Source organism: Cherax quadricarinatus, chromosome 39, assembly GCF_038502225.1.
Source record: "Cherax quadricarinatus isolate ZL_2023a chromosome 39, ASM3850222v1, whole genome shotgun sequence".
NCBI lineage: Eukaryota > Metazoa > Arthropoda > Malacostraca > Decapoda > Parastacidae > Cherax > Cherax quadricarinatus.
In genome coordinates, this window is record NC_091330.1 from 32901541 (window position 1) to 32923200 (window position 21660).

General features: G+C 43.9%; 1 protein-coding gene across 8 annotated transcripts in view; it reads right to left on the reverse strand.

Annotated features, from left to right (window-relative positions):
• The window catches only part of LOC128696241 (peroxisomal sarcosine oxidase), a 184629-nt gene that overhangs the window by 56254 nt on the left and 106715 nt on the right, over nucleotides 1–21660 (reverse strand). For 7 of the 8 annotated variants that reach the window (XR_011392938.1, XR_011392937.1, XM_070092561.1 and 4 more), the window contains 2 exons: nucleotides 20436–20568; nucleotides 6281–6433 (listed from right to left, as the gene is read on the reverse strand). Coding sequence is in view for 6 of the 8 variants with exons in the window: in XM_070092561.1 (XP_069948662.1) it covers nucleotides 6281–6433; nucleotides 20436–20568 (286 nt within the window). In the remaining 2 variants the exon portion in view is untranslated. Of the gene's footprint in view, nucleotides 1–5125; nucleotides 5210–6280; nucleotides 6434–20435; nucleotides 20569–21660 lie in introns of those variants that run through there. The other variant, XM_070092560.1, reaches the window with a different exon arrangement.

The window sequence follows — 21660 nt, forward strand, 5'->3', positions numbered from 1 at the left end:
TCCACAAAGGGGGCAGTAAAGCAACAGCAAAGAACTACAGACCAATAGCACTAACATCCCATATCATAAAAATCTTTGAAAGGGTCCTAAGAAGCAAGATCACCACGCATCTAGAAACCCATCAGTTACACAACCCAGGGCAACATGGGTTTAGAACAGGTCGCTCCTGTCTGTCTCAACTATTGGACCACTACGACAAGGTCCTAAATGCACTAGAAGACAAAAAGAATGCAGATGTAATATATACAGACTTTGCAAAAGCCTTCGACAAGTGTGACCATGGCGTAATAGCGCACAAAATGCGTGCTAAAGGAATAACAGGAAAAGTCGGTCGATGGATCTATAATTTCCTCACTAACAGAACACAGAGAGTAGTCGTCAACAGAGTAAAGTCCGAGGCAGCTACGGTGAAAAGCTCTGTTCCACAAGGCACAGTACTCGCTCCCATCTTGTTCCTCATCCTTATATCCGACATAGACAAGGATGTCAGCCACAGCACCGTGTCTTCCTTTGCAGATGACACCCGAATCTGCATGACAGTGTCTTCCATTGCAGACACTGCAAAGCTCTAGGCAGACATCAACCAAATCTTTCAGTGGGCAGCTGAAAACAATATGAAGTTCAACGATGAGAAATTTCAATTACTCAGATATGGTAAACATGAGGAAATTAAATCTTCATCAGAGTACAAAACAAATTCTGGCCACAAAATAGAGCGAAACACCAACGTCAAAGACCTGGGAGTGATCATGTCGGAGGATCTCACCTTCAAGGACCATAACACTGTATCAATCGCATCTGCTAGAAAAATGACAGGATGGATAATGAGAACCTTCAAAACTAGGGAGGCCAAGCCCATGATGACACTCTTCAGGTCACTTGTTCTATCTAGGCTGGAATATTGCTGCACACTAACAGCACCTTTCAAGGCAGGTGAAATTGCCGACCTAGAAAATGTACAGAGAACTTTCACGGCGCGCATAACGGAGATAAAACACCTCAATTATTGGGAGCGCTTGAGGTTCCTAAACCTGTATTCCCTGGAACGCAGGAGGGAGAGATACATGATTATATACACCTGGAAAATCCTAGAGGGACTAGTACCGAACTTGCACACGAAAATCACCCACTACGAAAGCAAAAGACTTGGCAGACGATGCACCATCCCCCCAATGAAAAGCAGGGGTGTCACTAGCACGTTAAGAGACCATACAATAAGTGTCAGGGGCCCGAGACTGTTCAACTGCCTCCCAGCACACATAAGGGGGATTACCAACAGACCCCTGGCAGTCTTCAAGCTGGCACTGGACAAGCACCTAAAGTCAGTTCCGGATCAGCCGGGCTGTGGCTCGTATGTTGGTTTGCGTGCAGCCAGCAGCAACAGCCTGGTTGATCAGGCACTGATCCACCAGGAGGCCTGGTCTCAGACCGGGCCGCGGGGGCGTTGACCCCCGGAACTCTCTCCAGGTAAACTCCAGGTAAATATCTTCCCAGCTTGTATCGGTTAGGACTTGGTTTACTTGGTCCAACTTTATGTTTTTGTTATTGAAGTTGAATTTGGTGAATGCTCCATCGTGACTAGTCTCATTATGTCGGTCTGGGGCTCCACGCATACATGTCTGAACCTCAATTATGTTGTGATCTGAGTATATTGTTTTTGATATGGTGACATTTCTTATCAGATCATCATTGTTAGTGAAGATGAGGTCTAGTGTATTCTCCAGTCTAGTAGGCTCTATTATTTGCTGGTTTAAATTGAATTTTGTGCAGAGATTTAAAAGCTCGTGTGAGTGTGAGTTTTCATCAGAGCTGCCTCCTGGTGTTATTACTGCAACAATATTATTTGCTATATTCCTCCATTTTAGGTGCCTTAAGTTGAAATCCCCCAGGAGCAAGATGTTGGGTGCAGGAGCTGGAAGATTTTCCAAACAGTGGTTAATTTTTAACAGCTGTTCCTGGAATTGCTGGGATGTTGCATCCGGAGGCTTGTAGACTACCGCAATGACTAGGTTTTGGTTCTCGACCTTTACTGCTAAAACTTCCACTACATCATTTGAGGCATTAAGCAGTTCTGTGCAAACAAGTGACTCTGCAATGTACAGGCCAACCCTCCCCTTTTGCCTGTTCACTCTGTCACATCTGTATTGGTTGTAACCTGGGATCCATATTTCGTTGTCCAAGTGATCCTTTATGTGGGTCTCAGTGAAGGTCGCGAACATTGCCTTTGCCTCTGCAAGCAGTCCACGGATGAAAGGTATTTTGTTGTTTGTTGCTGGCTTTAGACCCTGTATATTTGCAAAGAAGAATGTCATCGGACTGATGGTATTGTTGGTACTGGGGGGGATTTTTTTTCTGGCATTAGTATCTGTATCTGTTGGTTTGGAGTGGAGACCATCGACTGTGGTTCCACTCCAGGAATGACTGGATTTGGTGTACGATTTCTGCCATTTCCTGCCAGTTTTTTTTCTTCCTGGCACTAAAAAACCTCTCCCTCTTGAGTGGCTGTGGCTACTCAGGTTTTCCCATGGCCTGGATGTTTTGTATCTTTTTGTCCCCTTTAGATGGTGTGCCTGTCAATTTAAGTTATAGCACAGTCTTTCCTGTACTGAAGAGGTACACAGTTCAGGGTGAAAAAGCTTACAGGAAGAGAGTTTGCATTTTCCTGTTGTCATATGGGCATGGCATTTTCTAGGGTGGTCATAGTTGCACGTCCTGTCTGTTTTTCCAGATTTTCCATGCCTGCAGATACCAAGTGCATAGTATGTGCACAGGCTTGGTTTTCGTTTGCCTTGGGTTTCTGTGACTGTATTCCCTGTTGGTGCATGTTTCCCTGTCTTATTCCTATCCTCCCTAGCACCAACAAAGGAGCTCCCACCAGTTGTTTTTGGTAATATATCCTTACTATTGCTAGTGGAGTCCTCTTGTTTGCTATTTCCTGTGGTATTTCTAGTTTGCAATATTGGTTTTATCTTATCTTTGACTGCACTTGTTTCCCTACTACGGCTCCTGTCCCCTATGACGTCATTTATATGTATTCTTTCCTGCGTATAATTCCCGACTACCTGGACAAAATCTCCAGCTTCACCATTACTGTCTCCCAGGACAGCACCTCCAGCTTCACCATTGCTGTCTCCCAGGACAGCACCTCCAGCTTCACCATTACTGTCTCCCAGGACAGCACTATCAGCCCCACATTTACTGACTACCAGGACATCACCTCCAGCCTTACAGTTTCTGACTACATGGCCAGTATCAAGGGCAGTACCATTCAGCCCAGACTTTTTATGTTCCCATCTGTTGTAGAAAGCTTCCAGGTTTTCTATGAAAGCAGCTTTGATGTTATCCTCTTTTAATACCCTTGTGATTTTAGTCCACAGATTTATCTCATTTGGGCATACCCAAAAACACTTCCCTGTTTTAATACTGCTTGTAGATAGTTCATGGATATCTGCACAAGGGGCGTGACACCAATTTCCACAAAAATGACAATTTATCCATGTGGAAGCCCGTTTGTTTGATTGACCACAGACTACACAGAGCTTCATAATGATTTGAATGGTTGATTTACTGTAATTCTACTAGCAACCTCTTGAATATTCTATTAATAACCTCCTTAAATGAAGCTCTAGCTATTTGTATTTCTATTTCTAACTGTACTTGTATATTGGACAGCTTACCGTGTACGTTCTTGATTTATATTTATTGTTTGTGTTTGATAAGGGTGCCTACAACCCCATTCGTTTACAGTCTGTTTTATTGTCCAACGAATCCGTTTGAAACCAGTCAAGGGTTCAGACCAGTCAAGGGTTCGGACCAGTCAAGGGTTCGGACCAGTCAAGGGTTCGGACCAGTCGAGGGTTCGGACCAGTCGATCTGATCTGATCAGTGGGTCACTTATTTAAAACATACTGGTCGGTGATTTGGGCTAACACATGAAGGATCTACTGGAAATTATCTACCCGAGTAATATGTGATTTGATTGATACAAAAGTATAACTTGCATGTTGAAGAAACTGGTGATTTCTGGCAGCTCCTACAATGAAACACAATACAACAGACATAAGATAATAGCACGAAAATTAACAATGAATTAAGAAGATAAAAAAAATTATTGCAAACAGTATATAATAAACACTGAGTCTAATCAAGAGTCACTGAATGTCACTAAGAAAAATCACTGGAACACAAAAGAAATGTCTCAACACTCGCAAATGTCTCTATGAAAAATGTTATCACTGTAGCGACTTGGTGAAGAATTAGGTAGAAGGTTGTGAATGTTTATGTCCTCTTGTGGCTGGCTACGATCACTGACTTCTCTCCACACTCGAAGTATTTGCACTTAAATCGACGATGAACTCACACAGGAGGCTTTCAACGGTGGTGCCAAATACACTCTAGCTCTTGACCCCCTATGTGGTCCTTAAAATATGGTGCTAGTACCCGTAGTAAGATTACCAAAACAATGGTAGAGGCTGGGTGAGTGGGTGAATGGCTGAGTGAGGTGTCTGAGGCAGCGGTGGGTGGGCTGGAACAGGGCTAAGACCGAGACCGCGTGGTGAGTGGGCCTATGGGATGAATGGCGTAAGCCTCACTGGGGACACCCACACTGGCACGAAGATATTTCTAAGCTGGCTGGCTTGAAAACAAACCCACGAATTACCACAACACCACAGGGATGAAAAAGAGCACTCAGAATGGCTTGGAGCTTGAATCACAAGTGAAGAAGACTGTACCCACGTAGCTTGCTTGAATACTGGGGTAAGACACCTGGGTTAGTTGCTTGCTGGCTTATCTTAACCCTTCACACAGAATAGCTTGATAACTTCTCACAAAGAGCACAGCAGGGGTGGAAAGCTGGCTTGGCAGGCAAAAGCTGGATGGAGTAGGCTAGGCTGAACTGACTGGGTTGTTCTGACTCCCCCACCACAGACTGGTTGCTTGCTTACTTTGCAAACTCGGGTCAACCCCTCAGGAGTGATGCAAATAAGCAGATAAACACTAATACAGAGAGACTGACCAGTGAATATTGTAGAGGCTCGTAGACACTTGCAGAGGCAGCTGTCTTGAGGCAGCTGTCTTGAGGTAGCTGGCTGGCTAGGTCGGCCTAGCGTCAGGAGATGGCGACCGGCCCAGTAGAAATTTATCTCCAGAAATCGCTGTAATCGTCAGGATTACAGGCCCTCCGTTGCCACCAATTGTCGTGGGGGTTCTTAAAAGGAGATTTGAGGGTTGAAGGTAGACACACTAGTTGGATGGTAACGATATATATTGTCAGACTGTGATGGGAGACGAAGCCCAGCCTGCCGTGTCAATGCCTGGATGTCTATCTGCCGACTGAGAGGGAGGCAGAGGTACGAACGTACACATGCGCGTCCTGTGATGTCACACGAACAGTCACTCGGCCTAAAAGGGATCTTCTATATAAAGCACATGGATGGTACTATGATATGCTATACAACACATATAAGGGAATCAGCAACTATGCTGACAGAAATGTTATTCTTCATAAGCTTATTTCGAACCCCAGCCCTATCTAAGGGCTGGGCTTTGAAATAAGCCATCCACAAGAGTCGGCTAACACCCATGTACCTACTTACTGCTACGTAAACATGGACGTCAGGAATAGAAAACATACCAAACGTTTCTATCTGTTGTGGGACCGAGCCTCAGACAGTATGTGAGCAGAGCGAGTTGGCAGTCAAGCCCCGGGACTCACAACTCTTCCTACCGTAATGTCTCCCGAACAGGTTTGATTTGTCTACGTAAGATATTCTGGCAGTAAATAAGGTAACTCCATACTATTAATGATAAGTTAGACAATATTATTAATGACTCAGACACCATTAATAAGATGACAGACATACTAATAAGATTACAGATATTATTAATAAAAGGACACACGAACAGACACCATTAATAATGTGACAAACATTAATAAGGTGATAGAAATAATAATATGGTGACGGACATATTAATAAGGTGATAGACAACAAGAACAATAGTTATAATAATAATAAGGCAACCAAACACCATGATCGAGAAAACTAAATCTGATTACTGAAGGAAGGAAACACCATAAATAAGTTACCGTGAAGAGGCAGGTTGCTGAAGGAAGGAAACACCATAAATAAGTTACCATGTAGAAGCAGGTTACTGAAGGAAGGAAACACCATAAATAAGTTACCGTGTAGAAGCAGGTTACTGAAGGAAGGAAACACCATAAATAAGTTACCGTGTAGAAGCAGGTTACTGAAGGAAGGAAACACCATAAATAAGTTACCGTGTAGAGGCAGGTTTCCTGGATGACTGGATGAGGATGAAGGAAGGGGAACGTCTTCCTCACGTAGTCACTCACCATCTTCCTCATCTCTTCATCCCTCCCTCCTTCGTCCCTCTCATCTGGTTTCACCTCTGGTCCCCCGTGGAACACCACCTGTGGCAGCCAAACATAACCAACTGAAAAAATAATCAGCTTTGCCGAAGTTAGGGTTATAACTTTTTTTACAACGTAATATTCCTGTACCTTAATCAGAAGAACTTTTGCCTAAAAGCAAAGAAATGACCTTTCATTTCAATATTTTTTTAGAAAATGTCATCCCTAAATGAAAAAAAAAAAAACTAACGAAAACAAATAACTTAAATGTATTTTGCATATAATATTTACAACAAATAAAACAGCTTACAGTATCATTGTTGTCATGTTTGTACGTATATTACTACTTATTGCTTAGAATGAACCGAAGTTACAGTTTTTGTTTCTGCAGCAACATACAGTTCCTGCATAACTTTGATTGCACGTTCAGCACACTGATTACTTCTTGGTATATTGAGTGTGGACGGCTCCTGCTTCCAGTGATTTTTCAACAAGTTCAATGCTTTTCGTAAGGTTTCAATATTTCTGATAAATTCTTGAAGTCATTTTCATCGTACATCTGATCAGTAAACCAATAATCTGTCCAGGTGTTTGAAATTAATCTATATATCTTCTCCAAAGTCTTCCGTCTTGTAAGTATAAGAATAAATGTAAGAGTAGCTAGAATGGCTCTTGAATTCCACCTCACATTGCTGATGTTTGGAATTTTCTGAAAGTTAATCAAAGGAAAGAGTCCTTTTCCTTCAAAGAATCTGAACACTCGCGTTAGATGGTACAAAAACTTCATATCATCTCTCCATCTTGATTTTTGTAAGTTCTTTTGAAATTTTCGCTATTCACTCCCTTCGTCCTTTGATTTCTACTCCAAGAAACTGATATCGTCCAATGATTTGGGTTTGGAGAAGTATTCTCCACTTTTCTTCTAGTGAAGATTCTTCTAAAGGCACAATTCCTCTTCTATGTGACCTCTGGAATCCCACCAAATTATTGGTCCAGATATCTTTGTACTTCTTTATGGCAGTATCACTTTCTTGTGTCACATTATAATTAATTTTGAATTTCTGAAATAGATATAACGGCAATAAGTTGATTTGTTTGCTCACAAAGTTTTTTGTATATAGCAGGATTTGAATTGTTCTACAAACTTCTATACCGTTTCAGAAATTTCTTAACAGTTCTAGAAACTGGAAAAGTTTGCAGTGACATGAATGTCAAATATTGACAATAAAACCCACACTGTTAGGCTGTACCTGAAAATATATTGTCGAATGGTTTTGAAAACCGACAAGTTGAAGAATTGAGACACTTATGCAACATATGGGAATCTTTATTAAAGAAACGTTTCGCCACACAGTGGCTTTATCAGTCCTATACAAAGCAAGAAGGTATAAAGAGAGAAGTTTGAGGTAATCAGTCCCTCAGCCTGGAGTCGATGTGTTCAGTCCATCAGTCTAGATGGACTGAATCTTGATGGACTGAACACATCGACTCCAGGCTGAGGGATTGACTACCTGAAGCTCCTCCTCTCCTTATACCTTCCTACTTTGTATAGAACTGATGAAGCCACTGTGTGGCGAAACGTATCTTTAATAAAGATTCCCATATGTTGCATAAGTGTCTCAATTCTTCAAATATATTGTCCTCTGTGAAATACAATGAGAAAATGATAACAACAAAAGTAGACGCCAGTATAATAGACTTGCAAATTAGTAATTAGTAACGTTAATATATGGTGATTAATATTTTTCATTAATTTGAATTGCCAATTTGTACTTTCCTAAGTTGATACTTCTGAGTAGTAACGCAGATATATGGTGATTCAGAGTTTTTATTTAGGGGTGACCTTTTGTGGAAACTGAGAGGAATTGGGGACTTTTTCATTGTTTTTAAACAAAAGTTTATCGAATTATGACACACGAGATGCTTTATTTGGAAAAAAAGGTAAAAATGTTATAACCTTAGTGTACATGTACGTATATTTATGTGTACGTGTTCATGTGTGTTTGTACAGGTTCATCTACACTTACACTTAACACTGACAAAACCTACTATATTATGTTTGGTAGCAGAGCAGATGTTGCGCAACTTAACATTAAGATCGACAACACTCTAATTGCCAGACATAATGAGGGCAAATTCCTTGGCCTATACCTCGACAACAACCTAAATTTCAGCACCCATATCCAACACAACAAAAAAAGTATCCAAAACGGTGGGGATCCTCTCCAAGATACGATACTACGTGCCGCAAACTGCCCTTCTCACACTATACCATTCACTTATATATCCATACCTCACCTATGCTATCTGTGTTTGGGGTTCAACTGCAGCAACACACCTAAAGCCAATAATAACCCAACAAAAAGCCGCAGTAAGAATAATCACTAAATCCCATCCCAGGCAACACCCCTTCCCCCACTCTTCATAGATCTAAACTTACTCCCTGTTCAGTACATCCACACTTATTACTGTGCAATCTATATCTACAGAACCTTAAATTCCAATATTAACATTTACCTAAAACGCTTTCTTGATAGTTGTGACAGGATCCACAGGCATAACACCAGACACAAACATCTCTATGACATTCCAGGTGTCCGACTAAACCTTTACAAAAATTCAATGTATTTCAAAGGACCTAAAATCTGGAACACCCTACCTGAAAACTCTAGAACTGAAGACACACTCATCACTTTCAAAAAATTAAAAAACATCTTATCTCCCTGATACACCCTGACAACTAACTACATGATAACCACCTAGTGGTTCACAATTACACTCACTCACCCACTGACTATAAACCCAGAAATACTAATCTTAATCTTAAAATAATGAATCCTAACTAGTCATAAGTTTCCCTATGATACTCCAATATAGACACTTTGTATTGTGCTAAAACAAAAGCATTCACATTGCTAAACTCACAAATTATAACGTAGTCACTTAGCCTTAATACCATAATCTGTAAGGATTTAATGTTAAGAATTAATCTAAGTCTGCCCGAAATGCCTAGCCATGCTAGGTGTCCTAGTGGCCCCCTCTGTAATTAGTATTTTATAACATGTAAACTACACAATATCCAAATCCTGTAAACCCCACAATGTAACTCTTATAGAGAATAAACTTGATTTGATTGATTTGATGTATGTGTATATGGAAATATGCACATCGATACACGCACATGTACATGAAGAGTACAGTACCAGATGTGCAGGTAGAGTACAGCACCAGCTGTGCAAATAGAGTACAGCACCAGCTCTGCAAGTGGAGTACAGCACAAGCTGTGCAGGTGGATTACAGCACCAGCTGTGCAGGTAGAGGAGTGATCTAGATGAGAGTTGAGTACACCCTTCACTGTACTTCTGATGCCTCACTGTACTTCTGATGCCTCACTGTACTCCTGATTCCTCACTGTACTCCTGGTCTCTCACTGTGCTCCTGGTCCCTCACTGTACTCCAGGTCCTCTCTCTCCTTACTCATGGAGCAGGGAGAGAGAGGACCTAGTAGGGATCAGTGAAGAGGCGAGGCCAGGAGCTATGACTCGACCCCTGCAACCACAAACATGTGAGCACACACACACACACACACACACACACAACAAGAGCAAGCACACACAGAACCATCCCCAGAACTCCACAATCTATAACACCATCCCAACACAAACTTCAATCCATACTCACAGCTCCCACCCAACACTCAGCTACAGAATCCCACAGTACACTAACAGGTCTACAACCCTCACAGACCCCCTCAAAACACAGTGTTGGAGAGGAAACTGAAGGTATGGTACACAAACGCTGATGGAATAGCAAATAAGTGGGAGGAGTGGGATGAAAGAGTCAAAGGGGCATCACTGGACATCATAGCTCTCACAGAAACCAAGCTTACAGGTATGATAACAGATGCCATCTTTCAAATGGCATACCAGATCCTGAGGAAAGACAGAGGGAACAAGGGGGGTGGAGGAGTGGCACTGCTGATCAAAAACCGATGGAATTTTGATAAGCTGGAGAGAGGAGACAGTGGAGAAGCATGTGATTACATAGCGGGAACCCTTCAGTCTGGAGGTCCCAAGGTGGTAATTGCAGTGATGTATAACCCACCACAGAACAGCAGAAAGCCAAGGCTAGAGTATGAGAGCAATAGAGAGATAATTGACACACTGGCTGCAGTGGCCAGAAGGACTCATGCATGCAGGGCAAGGCTACTGATCATGGGTAACTTTAACCACAGGGAAATTGACTGGGAGAACTTGGAGCCACATGGGGGCCAAGATACATGGAGGGCTAAGATGATGGAGGTGGTACTGGAAAACTTCATGTACCAACACGTAAGGGACACTACAAGAGAGAGAGGAGAGGATGAACCAGCAAGACTGGACCTAGTATTCACCTTGAGTAGTGCAGATATTGAGGACATCACATATGAAAGACCCCTTGGGACCAGCGATAATGTGGTTTTAAGCTTCGAATACACAGCAGAGCTACAAGTGGGGGGGGAGGGGAAGCAGGAAGGCCCAGGCGAATGAAGTCAAACTACAAGAAAGGGAACTACATGGAAATGAGGAACTTCCTGAACGGGGTTCAGTGGGACATAGAACTGGCAGGGAAGCCAGTAAATGAGATGATGGAATATGTAACAACAATATTCTAGGAAGCTGAGGAGAGGTTTGTACCCAAGGGTAACAGGAATAATGAAAAAGCCAGGATGAGCCCATTGTTCACCCAAAGGTACAGGGAGGCAAAAACCAAGTGTGCTAGGGAATGGAAGAAGTATAGAAGGCAAAGGACCCAGGAGAATAAGGAGAGCAGTCGTAGAGCCAGAAATGAATATGCACAGATAAGAAGGGAGGCCGAACGACAATATGAACACGACATAGCAGCGAAAGGCAAATCTGACCCGAAGCTGTTATAAAGCCACATCAGTAGGAAAACAACAGTCAAGGACCAGGTAATCAGGCTAAGGAAGGATGGAGGAGAGACAACAAGAAACGACTGTGAAGTATGTGAGGAACTCAATATGAGATTCAAAGAAGTGCTCACAGAGGAGACAGAAAGGGCTCCAGAAAGACGGAGAGGTGGGGCACACCACCAAGTGTTGGACACAGTACACACAACCGAGGAAGAAGTGAAGAGGCTTCTGAGTGAGCTAGATACCTCAAAGGCAATGGAACCGGATAACATCTCTCCATGGGTCCTGAGAGAGGAAGCAGAGGCACTATGTGTACCCCTAACAATATTCAATACATCTATCGAAACAGGGAGATTGCCTGAGGCATGGAAGACAACAAATGTAGTCCCAATCTTCAAAAAAGGAGACAGACATGAAGTACTAAACTACAGACCCGTGTCACTGATATGTATAGTATGCAAAGCCATGGAGAAGATTATCAGGAGAAGAGTGGTGGAACACCTGGAAAGGAACGATCTCATCAACAGCAGCCAACATGGTTTCAGGGATGGAAAATCCTGTGTCACAAACCTACTGGAGTTCTATGACAGAGTGACAGCAGTAAGACAAGAGAGAGAGAGGGGTGGGAAGATGGCATTTTCCACACAAGAGGAGGACCAAGCAGAGAAAACAGGGAAGACTCTACAATGGATCAGGGAATACTTGTCAGAAAGACAGCAGCGAGCCATGGTACGTGACGAGGTGTCAGAGTGGGCACCTGTGACCAGCGGGGTCCCACTGGGGTCAGTCCTAGGACCAGTGCTGTTTCTGGTATTTGTGAATGACAAGACGGAAGGAATAGACTCCGAAGTGTCCCTGTTTGCAGATAACGTGAAGATGATGAGAAGAATTCATTCGGTCGAAGACCAGACAGAACTACAAAGGGATCTGGACAGGCTGCAGACCTGGTCCAGCAATTGGCTCCTGGAGTTCAGCCCCACCAAGTGCAAAGTAATGAAGATTGGGGAAGGGCAAAGAAGACTGCAGACGGAGTACAGTCTAGGGGGCCAGAGACTACAAACCTCACTCAAGGAAAAATATCTTGGTGGTGAGTTTAACACCGAGCACATCTGCTGAGGCACACTTCAACCAAGTAACTGCTGCAGCATATGGGTGCCTAGCAAACCTCAGAACAGCATTCCGACATCTTAATAAGGAATCGTTCAGGACCCTGTATGCCGTGTACGTTAGGCCCATATTGGAGTATGCGGCACCAGTTTGGAACCCTAACCTAGCCAAGAACGTAAAGAAACTAGAGAAAGTGCAAAGGTTTGCAACAAGACCAGTCCCAGATCTAAGGGGTAAGTCCTACGAGGAGAGGTTAAGGGAAATCGACCTGACGACACTGGAGGACAGGAAAGATAGGGGGGACATGATAACGACATACAAAATACTGAGAGGAATTGACAAGGTGGACAAAGACAGGATGTTCCAGAGATTGGACACAGCAACAAGGGGACTCACAGGGATGTTAGGAAGTATTTCTTCAGCCACAGAGTAGTCAGGAAGTGGAATAGTTTGGGAAGCAATGTAGTGGAGGCAGGATCCGTACATGGCTTTAAGCAGAGGTATGGTAAAGTTCACGGTTCAGGGAGAGTGACCTAGTAGCGACCAGTGAAGAGGCGGGGCCAGGAGCTAGGACTCGACCCTGCAACCTCAACTAGGTAAGTACATACGTGGCGAGGTGTCGGAGTGGGCGCCTGTGAAGAGGGCGGTTCCACAGGGGTCAGTCCAAGTACCGGTGCTGTTTCAAGTATTTGTAAAGGTCATGGCGGAAGGAGTAAATTGAGAAGTGTCCCTGTTTGTAGATGATGTGAAGTTGATAAGAATAATTCAATCAGACGAGGACCAGGCATAACTACAAAGGGATCTGGACAGGCTGCAGGCCTGGTCTAGATCCAGAGTTCAACCCGCCAACTGCAAAGTCACGAAGATTGAGGAGGGCAAAGAAGACAACAGACGGAGTACAGTCTATGGGACCAGAGACTACAAACCTCACTCAAGGTCACAATAATACAAAATACTGCTCGTTGAACTAGTACACCAAACAGGGACTAGAATGAAATTTGCGTAGAGACATCCACACCATCGTGTGTCCTTGGGTAGCGAGTACAACATCCAGTTCAGCTGGATGTGCTATTCTTAAGGATCGTATGGTTCAGTGAATAAGGGCATCATGTGTTTTCGCCCACCATGAGGCAGGCCAAAGCAGCATGGGTTCGAGTCCTTGGCTAGTGCAGTGTTGTTATTGATATTATATATATATACATATATATATATATATATATATATATATATATATATATATATATATATATATATATATATATATATATATATATATATATATATAACGAATTTGTTTGGTAAGCTGTAAGCGGGTGTGAATGATACGTCTCTTCGAGGCTTCTTTGTTTATTTGTAAGGTCGTGGTGGGTACACAGGCTTGTGTGTTTGTGCCCATGGCCCAGGCAGGGCCATCCCACGAGAGAGAGCTGGGAGTACTTGTGACTTGCTGCTAGGCCGCTGTGTGAGTGAGAGAGAGGCAAGTGTGGGCATACTGAAGTGGCAAGGCCTATAGGTGGCAGCACCAGCATGGCGCGAAATATGAACTAAGCTGGCAGACAGTATGGGCTGTCTGTACAGACAGTACAGGCGGTCTATATATATATATATATATATATATATATATATATATATATATATATATATATATATATATATATATATATATATATATATATATATGCAATAAGATCACAGTAAACAGATGATTTCAAAATATGCAAAACAACCACTCTGAAAGAATAGAGAAATTCCAAGCGCTTTCGTGACTACTCACATTATCAAGGAACTATGAAAGTGAAGCATCCAAGGAAGCTATATAAGGGGTCCGGCCAGCACCTCACTATCAAATCCCACAACGGTTAAACACCTGACGCGCGCCGACCCAACTTGGATAGGTCCCTTGCACAACTCACCCCCAAGCTATTCTACCCAAGAAAATTTAAAAATTATTATTTGTGCAGTGTATTATTAAATTCTTCCCAAATTCTATTAATTATAAATGGATCTAATTTATATAAACCAAAGGAAATATTCATATTATTGTCAAAACTGCTTTTTATGAAACAAGATAAATCTTTTAAAGTTGCTAGAAACACTTTTTATAATCCAAAAAGGGACAAACAGCCTTATTCAACTAAAAATATGTTGGTTCTCCCTTACCATGAAAACTTGGTTGATATGCCTTCTCTTCTTAAGACTTTTAATATTAAAGTTGTATTCAAAAATCTTGATACAGTAAAAAAACTTTTGATAAAGAATTCCCCCCAAAATGCTGATGGATGTGTCTATAAGATTCCTTGTAAAATTTGCAATAAAGTTTATTACGGTCAAACTGGTAAAAATCTCGAACTAAGATTAAAACAACATAAATATAGCATTAGAACTGGACAAGATTCCAATGCTCTATTTATTCATGTAAGAGATTTTAACCATCCAATTGATTTTCAAAAAGTTGAGAAAGTAGTATCAAGCAAGTCCATGGTCGACAGGAATATAATTGAATCTTGTTTCATAAAAAGCAGTTTTGACAATAATATGAATATTTCCTTTGGTTTATATAAATTAGATCCATTTATAATTAATAGAATTTGGGAAGAATTTAATAATACACTGGACAAATAATTTTTAAATTTTCTTGGGTAGAATAGCTTGGGGGTGAGTTGTGCAAAGGACCTATCCAAGTTGGCTCGCCGCGCGTCACGTGTTTAACCGTTGTGGGATCTGATACTGAGGTGCTGGCCGGACCCCTTATATAGCTTCCTTGGATGCTTCACTTTCATAGTTCCTTGATAATGTGAGTAGTCACGAAAGCGCTTGGAATTTCTCGATTCTTTCAGAGTGGTTGTTTTGCATATTTTGAAATCACCTGTTTACTGTGATCTTATTGCATATATATATATATATATATATATATATATATATATATATATATATATATATGTGTGTGTGTGTGTGTGTGTGTGTGTACTCACCTATTTGTACTCACCTATTTGTGGTTGCAGGGGTCGAGTCTTAGCTCCTGGCCCCGCCTCTTCACCGGTTGCTACTGGGCCCTCTCTCTCCCCGCTCCATGAGCTTTATCAAACCTCGTCTTAAAACTGTGTATGGTTCCTGCCTCCACTACGTCATTTTCTAGGCTATTCCACTGCCTTACAACTCTATGACTGAAGAAATACTTCCTACTATCTCTCTGACTCATTTGTGTCTTCAACTTCCAATTGTGGCCTCTTGTTTCTGTGTCCCCTCCCTGGAACATCCTGTCTTTGTCCACCTTGTCTATTCCACGCAGTATTTTATATGTCGTTATCATGTCTCCCCTGACCCTCCTGTCCTCCAGTGTCGTCAGGCCGATTTCCCATAATCTTTCTTCATAGGACATTCCCCTTAGCTCTGGAACTAACCTTGTCGCAAACCTTTGTACTTTCTCTAGTTTCTTGACGTGCTTTATCAAGTGCGGGTTCCAAACAGGTGCTGCATACTCCAGTATGGGCCTGACATACACGGTGTACAGTGTCTTGAATGATTCCTTATTAAGGTATCTGAATGCTGTTCTCAGGTTTGCCAGGCGCCCATATGCTGCAGCAGTTATCTGATTGATGTGTGCTTCCGGAGACATGCTCGGTGTTATACTTACCCCAAGATCTTTCTCCTTGAGTGAGGTTTGCAGTCTTTGGCCACCTAGCCTATACTCTGTCTGTGGTCTTCTGTGCCCTTCCCCTATCTTCATGACTTTGCATTTGGCAGGATTAAATTCGAGAAGCCATTTGCTGGACCAGGTGTCCAGTCTGTCCAGGTCTCTTTGAAGTCCTGCCTGGTTCTCATCAGATTTAATTCTCCTCATTAACTTCACATCATCTGCAAACAGGGATACTTCTGAGTCTAACCCTTCCGTCATGTCGTTCACATATACCAAAAATAGCACTGGTCCTAGGACCGACCCCTGTGGGACCCCGCTCGTCACAGGTGCCCACTGTGATACATCATTACGTACCATGACTCGTTGTTGCCTCCCTGTCAGGTATTCTCTGATCCATTGCAGTGCCCTTCCTGTTATATGCACCTGATGCTCTAGCTTCTGCACTAATCTCTTGTGAGGAACTGTGTCAAAGGCCTTCTTGCAGTCCAAGAAGATGCAATCAACCCACCCCTCTCTCTCGTGTCTTACTTCTGTTATTTTATCATAAAACTCCAGAAGGTTTGTGACACAGGATTTGCCTTCCGTGACTTCGTGCTGGTTGGCATTTATACTCTTGTTCCGTTCCAGGTGCTCCACCACTCTCCTCCTGATAATCTTCTCCATAATTTTGCATACTATACACGTCAATGACACAGGTCTATAGTTTAGTGCATCTTTTCTGTCTCCTTTTTTAAAAATGGGAACTACATTTGCCATCTTCCATACCTCAGGTAGTTGCCCAGTTTCCAGGGACGTGTTGAAGATTGTGGTAAGTGGCACGCACAACATATCTACTCCCTCTCTAAGGACTCACGGGGAGATGTTGTCCGGTCCCATTGCCTTTGAGGTATCGATGTCCCTTAGCAGTTTCTTCACCTCCTCCTCATCTGTATGTATGTCGTCCAACACTTGTTGGTGTATTCCTTGCTGGTGTCCCCATCTGGTCTGTCCCCCCAGAGTCCTTCCTGTCTCTACTGTAAATACTTCCTTAAATCTCGTGTTGAGCTCCTCACATACCTCTTGATCGTTTCTTGGGAGTTCTCCACCTTCTTTCCTCAGCCTTATCACCTGGTCCTTGACTGTTGTCTTCCTCCTAATGTGGCTATACAGCAGTTTTGGGTCAGATTTTACTTTCGATGCTATGTCGTTTTCATACTGTCGCTGGGCCTCCCTCCTTATCTGTACATACTCATTTCTGGCTCTTCTACTAATCTCCTTGTTTTCCTGGGTCCTATGCCTCCTGTACCTTTTCCATTCTCTGTTGCACTTAGTTTTTGCCTCCCTACACCTTCGGGTAAACCAAGGACTCGTTTTCGTCTTCCTATTATTTCTGTTTCCCTTGGGAACAAAACTTTCCTCTGCCTCCTTGCACTTTGTTGCCACATATTCCATCATCTCGTTTACTGATTTTCCTACCATTTCTCTGTCCCACTGAACCTCCTGCAGGAAGTTTCTCATACCTGTGTAGTCCCTCCTTTTATAGTTTGGCCTGTCCCCTTCAGTTCCTGTTACCTTCTCCACTTGTAACTCTACTATATAGTCAAAACTCAGAACCACGTGATCGCTAGCTCCAAGGGGCCTCTCGTAAGTGATGTCCTCAATGTCTGAACTGCTCAGGGTGAGCACAAGATCCAGTCTTGCTGGCTCATCCTTCCCTCTCTCTCTGGTTGTGTCCCTGACATGTTGATGCATGAGGTTTTCAAGTACCACATCCATCATCTTGGCTCTCCATGTTTCGGGACCCCCATGTGGCTCCAGGTTTTCCCAGTCGATCTCCCTGTGGTTGAAATCGCCCATTACCAGTAACTTTGCTCTGCTCGAGTGAGCTCTTCTTGCCACCTCAGCCAGTGTGTCCACCATCACCCTGTTGTTTTCTTCGTACTCCTCTCTTGGCCTCCTGCAGTTCTGTGGTGGGTTGTACATCACTCCAATGACTACTTTATGTTAAACCATACCCCCGGCCGGGATTGAACCCGGGCTGAATTGTACCTACAATGTAGTCTCTTTCTCCAATCATGTCCATGCCTTCCATTTCCTCAAATCCCCATCGGTGTTTTATGAGCAGTGCAACCCCTCCTCCCCCTTTACTCCTTCTATCTTTCCTCAGGATCTGATATCCTGTTGGGAAGACTGTGTCTGTTATTGTCTCAGCGAGTTTTGTTTCTGTGACTGCTATGATGTCTGGGGATTTTTCACTGATTCTTTCGTTCCACTCCTCATGTTTATTCGTTATTCCATCCGCGTTTGTGTACCAAACCTTCAGTTTCTTTTCTATCATTGTGGTCATGCAAGAATATTGGGGTTGGGGGAGCGAGAGCCTTGGTGGGGGCCTATATGGGGCTGTGGTGTAGGTGGGGTTTTTGTTGATGGGGGTGGCGTCAGAATGCCCATAAGGGACAGCTGTTGGGGTGAGGTTTGTGATATGGGGGTTGGTGGCAGAGGGAACAGTGAGTGGGTTGTAGTATAGGTTGCTCAGTTGCGTTGGGAATGTCGCGGTTGGAGTCTTTTGGTGGGAGATTCTGTGGGGTGTGTTTGCCCTTTCTCCTGTGTCTGGGTCCTGCTCATTTTCGTTGCTTCTCGTTCCTCCTTGCATCTCTGTACCCTCTCTTTCAGTGTAGTCCTTTCTTCTTGTGTTCTGTCGCGGTCGAGGTATACTCTCTGGTACCCCTCTTTGTCCCTCAGTCTTGCTTTCTCTTGCAGAATCCTGGTTCGAACTGATTCTTCCTTGAAAGTTACTCTGACAGGCCGTATCCTTCCACTCGTAAACCACCCAATTCTCTGAAAATTTGTCACCTGGGTCATATCGCCCTCCCCTATTGTTTTCATGATGCCTTCAATCATTTTTTTCTCCTCCTGTTTTATTTCTTCAAAGTTGTCCCCCTTGGCTTCTTGGAGCCCGTACACAAAAACTGACCTCGCCCTTTCCTCCTCCCACTGAGTCTCCATCTGCTTCCTCTGAGGCATTTTATTTCCTTCCATTGACATGTTCTTGCCTTCAGTCCCTGTCATATCTGAAACTTCTATTCTCAGTGAACTGTCTTTCCAGACCAGCTGTCCCTTGCTACTGCAGTTGGCTGTTAGAATCTCTGCATATAGCATACCTTCATTGTCTTCGGACCTGTCGTTTGATCTTAGTGTGCTCATCGTCTTTTCCCTGGCCCCACGTGGGTCTGATAGGGCCTTCGTGTACGGCATGTCTCCGTTGTTGCTTACCATCCCCTTGTCTGCGCCTGACTTTGAATTTCCTGATGTCACATCTGAATTGTCATTTGTCTCTCTAATCTGTTTCAGGCTTTGCAGTTTCTCTTCTAAGCACTGTATCCTAGCTTCTGCTGCTAAGACCTGTACTTCCCACTTCCTGCACTCTTCAGCTATCCGCTCCTCCATTTTCTTACCAAGCTCTACTATCTTCCTTCCCCACTCTTCCTCCCTTTTTTGGAGCTCTAACTCCCAGTCTTTCCTCCCTGGTTCGTCTACCAAATCTCTGGTTTTCCGTCCTCTAAGGCCACCCATTTTTTTTGTGTGTGTGTTGTTTGTGTGTGTGTGTGTGATCCAGGGTATTCACCTTCACGAAGCCATGGTTATCACCGTCACGAGGCCAGGGTACTAACACTCACGAGGCTATGGTATTCATCTTCACGAGACCAGGGTACTCTCCTTCACGTGGCCAGGGTACTCACCTTCACGTGACCAGGGTACTCACCTTCTCCTGGTCAGGGTACTCACCTTCACTTGGCCAAGGTATTCAATTTCAGGCCATGGTACTAACCTTCACAACGCTATGGCCTTCATTTTCACGAGGCCAGGGTATTCAACTTCAGGGGGCTATGGTACTCACCTTCACGAGACCAAGGTACTCGCCTTCACGAGGCCAGGATACTCACCTTCACGAGACCAGGGTACTCACCTTCACGTGGCCAGGGCACTCACCTTCACGTGGCCAGGGCACTCACCTTCACGAGGCTAGGATACTCACCTTCACGAAGCCAAGATACTCACCTTCACGAGGCCAGCGTACTCACTTTCACGCGGCCAGGGTACTCACCTTCACGTGGCCAGGGTACTCACTTTCACGAGGCCAGGGTACTCACTTTTACGAGGCCAGGGTACTCACCTTCATGAGGCCAGAGTACTCATTTTCACGAGGCCAGGGTACTCACCTTCACAAGGCCAGGGTACTCACTTTCATGAGGCCAGGGTACTCACTTTCACGATGCCAAGGTACTCACTTTCACGAGGCCAGGGTACTCACCTTCACGAGGCCAGGGTACTTATCATCACGAGGCCAGGGAACTCACCTTCACAAGGCCAGGGTGCTCACTTTCATGAGGCCAGGGTACTCACCTACACGAGGCCAGGGTACTCACCTTCACGAGACCAGGGTACTCGAGCTCCGGCAGTCCATAGAAGTGTCCTCTTGGGTCGTGGAAGTCAATAAAAGTTGTGGTGGTGAAGCCTGGGTTCTGGATGCGCCAGTACAACACTGAGATCTTCTCTACCCTGAAGTAATTATACTTATAACTATCATTATCTTAACCACCCTGCCATGGTCATACTAATATAACTATCATTATCGTAACCACCCTGCCATGGTCATACTAATATAACTATCATTATCATAAGCACCCTACCATGGTCATAATTACTTTACTATCATTATCTTAACTACCCTGCCATGGTCATACTGACATAACTATCATTATCTTAACTACGCTGCCATGGTCATACTGACATAACTATCATTATGAATCTAAAAGTTATCAAATGGATCTAACAGTTAACAAGCAAAAGAGGAGAGTTATTAGATTGGCGGGAAGAGGTACTGGGAAGACAGAGGGAATGTTTTGAGGAACTGTTGAAAGTTGATGAAGATAAAGAAGCTGTGACTTCGTGCATTGGCCAGGAAGGTATAACATCTTGTAGGAGTAAGGAAGAGCCAGTTGTGAGTGTGGGGGAGGTGCGTGAGATAGTGGGTACAATGAAAGAGGGTAAAGCAGTTGGGATTGATGGGACAAAGACAGAAATGGGAGTGTGACACATGTCCCCAACAGGTCCCCCTCCTTCTCCGCCTCCTCACTCCAGAGAGCCGTCCCATTCCTCGCCGTCACCACCGTACTCAACTGTCGGTCCTCCTCCAAAAGGGTTGGCACACCTGGGGCAGCTCTACGTACACATTGCGCCACCATGTGCTCGTACGAGTCACAAAGACGGCACGTCCTCCTTTGCCCCGTGTAATGCACATAGACCTGAGTTCTGTTTCCAGTCAACAGAACATATGAAGGTATAGGCCTCTTCAATGTCATCTTGAGGGTGTAGGAACCTTCCAGGAGGCCTTCATATGGGCCATCCCTCCATACCCCTCCTCGAGCCTCATGAACGACACCGTAGTTGCTGAAGACGTCCTCTATCCCAAACTTCGTCGCCTCAAACGGTACATACCTTACCCGAACCCATGTGTAGTATGTAGACACATCATGCATACACACCTCCACCATCGAGTTAAGGCACATCCGTCGTTCCTGGTACTCAGCCACCACACTACTGTAGAAACTGGCCCTCGTAAACTTCACGAAGACTCTTCTCAACCCATTG